This window comes from Vombatus ursinus, unplaced genomic scaffold, assembly GCF_900497805.2.
Source record: "Vombatus ursinus unplaced genomic scaffold, bare-nosed wombat genome assembly UNPS02005286.1, whole genome shotgun sequence".
Lineage (NCBI taxonomy): Eukaryota > Metazoa > Chordata > Mammalia > Diprotodontia > Vombatidae > Vombatus > Vombatus ursinus.
In genome coordinates, this window is record NW_020945064.1 from 11,907,434 (window position 1) to 11,917,348 (window position 9,915).

General features: G+C 46.6%; 1 protein-coding gene across 3 annotated transcripts in view; it reads right to left on the reverse strand.

Annotated features, from left to right (window-relative positions):
- GSE1 (Gse1 coiled-coil protein) overlaps positions 1-9,915 on the reverse strand; it is a 789,996-nt gene that overhangs the window by 26,947 nt on the left and 753,134 nt on the right. For 2 of the 3 annotated variants that reach the window (XM_027847713.1, XM_027847714.1), the window contains 3 exons: positions 3,877-4,049; positions 2,953-3,153; positions 1,170-1,361 (listed from right to left, as the gene is read on the reverse strand). In XM_027847713.1, the coding sequence (XP_027703514.1) occupies positions 1,170-1,361; positions 2,953-3,153; positions 3,877-4,049 (566 nt within the window). The remainder of the gene's footprint in view (positions 1-1,169; positions 1,362-2,952; positions 3,154-3,876; positions 4,050-9,915) is intronic. The other variant, XM_027847715.1, reaches the window with a different exon arrangement.

Genomic DNA, 9,915 nt, shown 5'->3' on the forward strand with positions numbered 1-9,915 from the left:
TCAACGGAAGATTTATGGAAAAATATGGACAAGACCTGCCCAGGATGGTGAGACCGGGGGAGGGTAGGACCGACCATGGCAGAATGAGGACCATGCAATGATGATGGATCCCAGATCCTTCTAATATAGAAGATCCTTCTATATAGAACATGGTCCCCTTTGGCAATCTAGTGAATGCTATGGAACTGTCCTCAGGCTAATGTTTTTAAAAGCATAAAATAAAATTTAAAACCACAGGTTTACAAAGGAAACAAGTTATACTGAAATATACCTAGCACATTGTGCTGTAAGAAATGACGAGCAGCATGATTTCAGAAAAACCTGAAAAACTCAAGCAAAGTGAACTGAGCAGAACCAGTAGAACATTGTACATAGTAACAGCAACATTGTACAATGATCAACTGTGAATAACTTAGCTATTCTCTCTCTCTCTCTTTTTTTTTTGCAATTGGGGTTAAATGACTTGCCTAGGGTCACACAGCTAGTAAGTGTCAAGTGTTTGGTCTGAGGCCGGATTTGAACTCAGGTCCTCCTGACTTCAGGGCCGGTACTCTATCCACTGCGCCACTTAGCTGCCCCAACTCAGCTATTCTCAGCAATATAATGATCCAAAACAACTCCAAAGGACTCATGATGAAAAATGTTATACACATCCAGAGAAAAAAACTGATAGGAGTCTGAATGCAGATCAAAGTATACTTTTTTCACTTTCGTGTGTGTGTGTGTGTGTGTGTGTGTGTGTGTGTGTGTATTTTTCTTTTGCTCTGTGTTTTCTTCTACAACAGGGCTAATATGGAAATATGTTTCACATGATTACACATGTATAACCTATATCAAATTGCTTGTCTCAGGGAGGGGGATGTGAGGTAGGAAGGGAGAAAATTTGGAACTCAAAACTATTTAGAAATGAATGTTAAAAATTGTCTTTACATATAATTGGGGGAAAATAGTATCTAAAAAAAAGAAAGAAAGAAATCCACCTAGCCAAATATTTTCTAAAGAAAAAAAAAAGAAAGAAAAAAATGAAACATCAAGTTAATGGAACCCAGGTTAAGAAGCCCTGGTATAAGATGTCCTGAGATAGACAAAGACAAAGCTCTATGCAGGATGCTCTTCTTCCCACAAAAAAACCCCAAACCATGACATTTCCACAATAGAACAGACTTTACCTCTCTGCAGTGAGACTTGACATCCGCTCTGTCTGCAGTGCTGAGAGGGATGAGTGAGAGAGCTCCGCAGGGTACCTAACCCCTGACAGGTGGAGGTGCATAGCTGATGGGTGTAAAGGAGGCAACGAACCGGGGGTTGGGATCGGGTAGAAGGGGGACCGCAGGGCTGAAAGGCAGTAGGAATCATCCACCCTGGGGAGAAGAGAGAACAGTCAGTACCACACAATGGACGGTATATGAATACAGGAGAACATGACCATAACCACCACTTGGAGGTGGGACCTTGACTCAATCTTGGGCAGCCATAACCAGGGAACTTCAGAGAAGACAGATATATTTTATATCCAGAGTGATATTCGTTTAGAGTAAAGGTTCTTAGCTATATTTGTATCATGGACCCCTCTGGCAGTCTGAGGAAGATTATGGACCCATTCTTAGAATAATGCTGAAAATAAATTATAATACGACAAGGGACACCAAAGGTGAGTGAAAATATGTAAACTTCCCCCCCCCCCATTCAAATTCGTGGACCACCTGAAATTGGTCTGTGGACCCCACGTTAAGAGCTTCTGTTTCAGGGAATCTTAAGGCAGTTTAGGAAAGTAGTTTCCTGTGTCCAGGGAAAAGTTACGATATGGAAAGAGGCACTGATATTATTAAGGTCAAAGAATAAATGAGAAAGTACGACCTAAGCTAGGTGGGTCAACTGCCAGGAAGAGGTGAGGGTTCATTCTCTTGAGGACAGAGAACATTGCCTCTGGGCTACTGAGATACGGGCCACAGAGTTCCAGTGGAACCGATCCAGTACAAAAATAAGACCCTTGGCCAGCCACAGGTCTGAGTTACAGACTTGAAATTTGGGGAAGTTGGTCTGTCAAAGGCAACTGACAGCACCTTCAACTATACTGACTATCCCCACCTTCCTGCTCAAAGAGTGGACACAGCTGACCTCTGACTGAATGGTCATGGATTACAGACAACAGAAAGTCAAATCAATATGTGTACGATCTTCATCAAAGCACAATGATCCAGATAGGATGCCCAGATTAATAGTCACCTTAGCTCTGGGGTGAAAGATGCAATCCTATTACTTTATGGTCTATAGTATAGTATCCTAATATACTGTATCTTACAGTATAGAGTATCCTAATATACTGTATTTTACAGTATATAGTATAGTATCCTAAATACACAATACTTTATAGTGTAGAGTATAGTATAATTTACATGGGCATCTGGTTAGAATTGAGATGAGATTCTCAATGAATTCACTGCATATGATCTGAAAGTATTTATTAAACATCAACTACATGCTAGGTGCTGTGCTAAGTGCTGAGGACAGACATGGAAGCAAGAATCCCTGACCTTCAGTAAGTTACCTTTTAATGATGTAAGTAAATTGGAATCTTACCTATTACTTACTGCTGATACCTTGAGGGGCCCCTAAAACATAAGGCCTCTATACCAGATTTACCCTGGGAACCTAGCAATGGCTCAAACAGGACTAGTTTTAAATCCTGCTTTGGGTTATGGGAAATGACCATCCTGGAAAAGTTTTCTTGTCATGAAAACAGAACAAAACCAAAAATACCTGGAGAACTAGGATAAAGGGGAGAATCCAGCCAGATTTCTGGGTAAATTTCAAAGCCATTGCTCTGTGACTAGATGGCCTTGTGGGGATTTTGACATCAGTAACACTCAACAAAGAATCGTGGTTGGCCGGAGAGTGAGGAGGAACAGGAAGGGAGACCCCTCCTCTATCTTCGCTGGCTACTGTCCTTACCTGAAGGCGGGGTGTGGGAAGGGATGAGGGGCTAGGTAGCTGGGGTGGTAATAGGCAGCGGCAGTGGCTGGATCGAGGCTGATGGGCGGCAGCGAGGACATGCGGAGGTCTTCTGTCGTGTGGTAAGGTCGGAAGCTCCGCAGATAGTCCTCGGTGACGGTGCTGGGGGGGACCACATGATGTACAGGGCGCTGGAGGCTGCTGGGGAGAAGATGAGACAAGAGGGGCAGCGGAGGTTAGCAGAAAGTTGTTTTTCTAGTCTAGGAAATTCATTAACCTATCTGCTCTCCTCTCTTCTGGTTCACTCAGGAGGGCTGCCTGCTTCTGCTCTTTCATCGCCAGGAGGGAAGACACTCTAACGAGATACTGCTCTTTAGGGAGGAGGCCTGGGGCTGGGAGCTGGACCAGCTGCTGGAAAGGCAGAGTCACAGCTGTCCTGCGGGCCACCCCTTGGGCTATCCCTCCTGCCTTTGGCCTTGGTGACCAGATCAGCCTCCCTGGGTGCCCCAGGAGAGCCACGAGGTGAAGTGACTGACATGTGGCTGTCCTTAGCACTTCTGAGCTCAGACCAAAGGACCTCAGCTACCCGGGGAATTCCGGCTGCAAACATCTGAATGGGAGGTTCTCTGACAAAGTCAATCAGCGAGGGAGCGAGCGATTCTTAAAAGGAAGTGAATGAAAAGCAACCACAGATTGTGATCAAACAGGCCCCCCTCCTGGGGTGGAAGCTTGGGACCATCTGCCAGGGCTCTCGCCTTAATCTACTCCAGACACATTCACCCCTGGCAGGGAGTGTAGTGAACAGAGAATGGACAGTGCCCTGGTCCCAAGCCCTTAGCATCTGGGGCTGTTCCAAAGATTTTCCAGGGAAATCGGTCCCAGCGGCATCTGCCCCCATCCCTTCCCTATCGCCTGCTAACTCACTTCAGCGGTGGGAAGCGGGAGTCCTGAACGACAGAGCTGGGGGGGATGCTGAAGGGGTAAGGAGAGCTCAGGAGGTGGGATGGGATGGCCGGCCCCGCTGCCTTCTCCTGAGCCAGGGGCGGCTCCACGATCAACCGGTCTCTGCTGCTGCCACTTCTACATCCTGCTTCTTGCTGTGAGAACAGAAACAACAGGGCCACGTCAGAAGAGGGGGAAAGGGGCCTGGAACAAAGAATGAAGCCAGATGGGTCTGGCGAGAGGGCCGTTCCGCAGCATCCTCTGGTCAAGGGGTCTACTGTCAAGCCTCCTCTCTGGAGAAGCCTTACATCCAAACCTCAGGAAACCTAAGAACCCAAATGCATTTCACAGTCTAAAAATGGCTTTTCTTGTGACGATGTCCACTCAGGACACGAATAGCAAACACTAGTGATAGCACTACAGCACATGCGCCCGTGCACACACAAACACTCACACACACACACAAACACACACAACATCCAGTCACATCCCCTCCTCCCCAATCAAATGACTTTCCAAAGCAGTCATTTCCATGCTGGGATTGTGATACTCTCTGTCCTACAGGCATTATGGAAAGGGATAGGCTTCGGAAACAAGACCCAGAGGGTTGAAGCCTCCCTAGGTACCCACAGCTCCTGGAAATGAACTTTTCAACTCAACGTCAGGAAACACGGTGGATATCCTGCTCCAAAAGCCTTTAAGAGCCCTCCACAATATGAACCCAGCCAGCCCCTAAAGTGACACAGGCATCAGCTGTGACAGCAGCTGCTTGGTTGCCATTACAGAGATCCTGGCAGTCCCGATGCCCACACAGAGAGAGACAGGGGGCATCAGGAAGCTGGCACTGCTACTGGGGTCGAACAGGCCGGTCTGCAACCAGCCAGTCCCTGGGGTGGCCCTGGTATCAGCTGCAAAGGCAGCTGCTCTGCCTTGGCCGATCCAGCTCATTTGGTAACTCTAACGCACAGACACACACGGAGGAGGGAGAGGAGGGCTGGACCCCACGGTCCCTGCAGCCGGCCCCTCCACTCCTGGCTGCCAGAGGGGCCTCAGCCAGAAACAGCAGATTCTGCACAGGGCTGGACTGAAACAGGAAAGAGAGAAACCAACTTCAAAGGACTCAGAATGGTGAAGAACAGGTGGGGATTTAAGGACCAAAGGCCTCCACCATTTCCGGGAGTCCTCGGCAGCAAGGTCACCGCGAGTCACCATCTAGATTAAATGCGGGGGCTCAGGGGCCCTGAGGAAAAGAGACAGTGTGGTTCAGTGAGTTTAGCGCCAGGCTGAAGACAACCTATGAACTCACAGTACCAGAGACCAAGGGATCTGGGTCCATTCAACCCAAGTATATTAAGAAAGAGAAAACTGATATGAGACTGAGAACCTGGAACCAAGACACCCACCGAAGTGTATTTAATAGTCATATAAATACCTGATGGCAGGGTTTCTAATTTGGGGGGGGGGGGGGGGATTGGGACACACAGGTGTTGTACAGCATAGACTGATTCTTCAGAACCATGGTGGTATTCTATTGAGAGGAATGGATCTGATGTCTGAGGTCTTGGAATGAAATTCGGTCTCTGCTGACCTCCTTTCTCCTTTCTAGGTCTGTTTGCTCATTTGGGATTGTACTAAATGACCTCTTGAGGTCCCTTCCAGTTCTAAAGCTATGATCCCTCTTTGGCCTCAGTTTCCTTCTCTAGTGATATAAGGGGTTGGACCAGATGGTCCCTGAGGCTTGTAAAATAAGGGGACTGGGCTATATCAGGTTTTTTGTGTCACAGACCCTTTCTAACAGTCTGGTTTCTAATTAAGTGACGGACAGGCTCCACTTCAGTTAAGAGATTAGTTAAGACAATGATGTTACTTTTTCCCCCAGCCAAGGAGGTTCCCAGAGACTAGCTTAAGAACCCTTGGACTCACTACCTGCCTCACCCACGATGCGTAGACAAGCCAGAATTTGAATTCAGCTCCTATGACTCCCAGGATTTAGTATCTTCACGACTCAGATCTGATATTAACTTAAAGCGATATCCATTGGGGATGTTTCAGTGGAAAGAGTGTTAGATCTATCCTCTAGCACTGAGTGGCCTAGCGTCAATCTAAGCTGAGCCTCAGTTGCCACCTCCACAAAATGGGGATGTAATACCTATCTTATAGGGTTGTTGGAAGGAAGGAGCTTCAGAAATTAGAGGTCTTTGTTTCCTCCTACACTAAGGATTGCCTGATAGGTACGGGACAGACTCTTATAGGCAAACCAACGTGGACGCAGCTGAATCATAATCCCCCAGTAAAAGTACATCTTTTATGAATGGGCCTTCATATGAAATAGTTTTGTATCTCCAAACCATCGTCATCAATGTTCCCTAGGTGCTTTCGAGCTTGGCAATGTCCCTTCTAAAATGTGTGAGACTCATTTCAGAAACACCCAGACTCAAGCCCTTCCCTCCATCGCCTCTCTATGCCCTGTCCTCATCTGTTTGGTTTGCCTCTCAAGCCTTCATTCACATATTAGTCAAGTCAATGAGCACTGACACCTGTTTTGTGCTAGGCACCGTACCTGTTGATTTAAATATTAGGAGGAAAGGAAGCTTTGCTCAGATTTTAGGAAACGCACGAGAAAGGATTCTTCCTTAGTCCCTTTTCACGGGCTATTCTTCTCTAAAGAGATTCACCCTAAGGCTAAGAAAGCAGAACTCCTCCACCTAAGATCAGGGTGGGGTTCTAGAGTTGTTCTAAGTGGTCTACTCCAGAAAAATATTTATTTGGCCATCAGCTATTCTTCCTAACAGCTGCTAGTCACCCTTGTGGAGGGTTCATGTGAACATTCTGCTGAACTATGAAATTTAATCCTTTTCTTGCCTGAAAGATACTGCTACCATCTCATCCCATTGCCAACACTCACTATGGGTAAACAGAAACACTTGGTACCTGAATGGGCAGGTGCTCAAGCTACTGGGAGTCCCAGCTGATTCTAATCTGGGCCCAGGACTTTTTCAGCTACTTTGAGGTAGCTGAATTCCACCTTTCTTCCTTCCCTCTCACTCTGGGGTTCCAACTTTTAACTCTTGTAGAGACAACGGTATAGTGGGAAAAGCTTGGGACTTGGAGGTCATGAGAACGGGGTTCCAGGTGCTCTGAAATTTCACACCTGGGATACAGGGTAACCCGCTTCACTTCAGCGCCTTAGTTTCTTTATCTGCCAAATGAAGATGATAATCTTGGCCCTGTCTCTCAGGGATGCTGGATCCAATGACGTAATGTTTGCAAAGCACTTCAGGCATGTGAGTAGCTGCCTGCTTTTACTACTAGGAGCAGCTCAATGGGTAGTTTGTTACTGATTGGTGGCTGAGGCTTCTGCTGCCCAGTTAAGACTCCAGGCAGATACCTGGACCCTGAGATACGTCATCCTGGAGGCCAAGGGCCACTCGGGAGGAGCAGAAAGTTGGCTTCAGGGCAGGGCTGGTTCTCTGCAGTCTCCCACTCAGGGGGAGGAAAGGAAAGACAGGTTTGTGAAAGTCTAGATAGACTGAACAGAAGAGTCTTGAGACCGGAGCCAAATGGAAGCTCTGATCTCATCCTGGCAAACAAGGTATGGGAAGCTAAGAGTAGGGCCAAGGAGGGAGGAGAAGATAAGGAGCTTGTTTTGTTTCCCATGGTGGACTGAAGGGATCCCTTCCAACTTTTGGCAGCTAGGTGGTGCAGTGGATAGAACTCCGGACTTGGAATCAGGAAGACTTGAGTTTTAATCCTGCCTGGTGCTTACTGGGTGACTTGGGCAAAATCATTTAACCACTCAGCCTCAGTTTCCTCATCTGCGATATGGGAATGACAAAAGCACCTTCCACAGAGGGTTGTTTTGAGGATCAATGGGATGGTCTTTGTTAAAAACAAAAAATCACAAACCTTTTAATGCTATGTTAGCTATCATTACTTTGCAAATTAACTTTTTGTATGTATGTAGACATGCACCTAGGCATCGTATCTCCTCAGCTAGTCTGTGAAGTTCACAGGGGCAGGGACTATGGCTTATACTTCCTTTGTATTCCATCCTAGCCAGCACATAGGATGCATTAGTGAACTAGAGTGTGAACTAGGTGGTCACTAAAGGACTTTCCTTCCAGCTCCAATATGTAGTCTATGAGGCAGGTAGCTTGGGGCAAGGGTAGTAGTGGGATAGGGCAACATAACTGATTTTATCTTTTTTTTTTCCTTTTTAAAGTAACAGCCTTGTGGAAAACTCAAGTGCCCACAAAACATGTCTTATTTCATCTACCTACTTCCTTCAGCTCTGACAGTGCTAAATGTTTACTGGACCCAGGTCTGAAACAGACATTAAAGAGTCCCAAGGAACTCAGTGTCTGGGGGGGAGGGGCAAGGAGAGGAGAAAGAGGAAGGTGCACCCAAGGCTCTTCTAGGTCTAGGTGATGAAGAGCTAGCTAGCTTGGGGTGGGGGGGGGGGGGGGGGGGGGGGGGGGGGGGGGGGGTGGAGATGGGCACTGGCTGCTGCTCTGGACTCCGTGGCAGATGAATGGCATGCTCTCAAAGGGAAAAGGCAGCCTTCCCTAGAATACAGGGACCCTTCTTCATGCCTCAATTTTAAATTTCCAGGGGTGGGTGGGAGAGAAGGAAAGAAAGAGAAGAGAGGGGGAGATGGAGAGATAGAGGAAGAGAAAAGAAGGGGGGAGACAAGAGAGAGGGGGAGAGAGAGAGCGCTCACACATGCTTGGGTAGTGGAGGGAGGAGCGGGGCTGGCTGGCAGAGGGAAGAAGCGCATCATTACTGCACAGGCCGCCCTTCTTCAGGCAGACCATCCATCTTCATATCACCAGACAGTGACATCTTGGAACATGTAACAGATAAGATTTAAGCAGCTTAGTGCCAGGCGGTGCTGTGCCATTGGGAGAATCGCCTTCATCAGTCAAGTGTATTTACTAAACACGGCCACAACAAACATTCAGAGAGCGGCTGATAGCTCCTCAAGACTTCATAATCTCTCCAGAAGATACATCGGCTATAATTAATTGAAAGAGATGGGACTCAGTGATTGGAATTTGTAATGAGGAACATCTGTTCACTCTCTGTGCACAGCACTGGGCCACCCCTACAATGCCCCAGACCCCCTTGCTCTCATACCCTGTATATGCCCTCTGACCTCCTCCATAAGGTTTGTTCATGGGATAATGATCTCAATGCCCACAAAAGGTCAAGAAAGACCAAATGGGATAGTAGCAAAGAATATGACGTGGGCTGGAAAAAATAGGAGATACCCTTGACTTTCCCTTCCAGAAGGCTAGGTCATCTCTGAAACGAGGGCAACCACTGACTTGTAGAATATTTTAGGGCTAGAGTGGATGAAAAAGCTCATATAGTCCAACTATTCATTTGAGAGAAGCAAACCACTTTTTTGACTTGATTTGTATAATGCGTCTGCCATTTTTTGTCTTCTCAATGGGTGGGAGAGAGGGTAAAGGGAGGGAGAGAATTTAAAGCTAAAAATAAAAATGCTGAAGAAAAAATGCTTTAAAATCAAAGGGGCCCAACATGGTAGAATGGAAAGACCTAGATTTGGACTCCAAAGATCTGGGTTCCAATCCTGGATTAGGTATGTAATTATTAGCAGTATCATCTTAGAAATGTCATTTAGGTCTCCACCAGATGATGGTCCTTTTGTCTGCAAAATGTTCTATTGAGGTTCCTTCTAACTCAAACTCTTAGGGTCTTCAGCCCTAGGGGGCTGATAATGAAGTACACTACCCACTTCCTAGTGGGGAAGTGATAGACTTGGGTACAGAAATGAGACATAGACTTCTTGGACATGGCCAACACAAAATTTTTTTTGCTTGATTGTGTTTTTGTTAGATTTTATTTTCTTTTTTTCTTCTTTCTTTTCCAGGGGCTGGGTAGTGAGAAGGAAAAGAAAATCTATTTCAATTAAATGGGAGGAAATTAATTAAAAACAATCAATCTTGGGGTCTCCAACTCAGAGAGGGGATGAGATTTGCCCACAGTGGCATATGC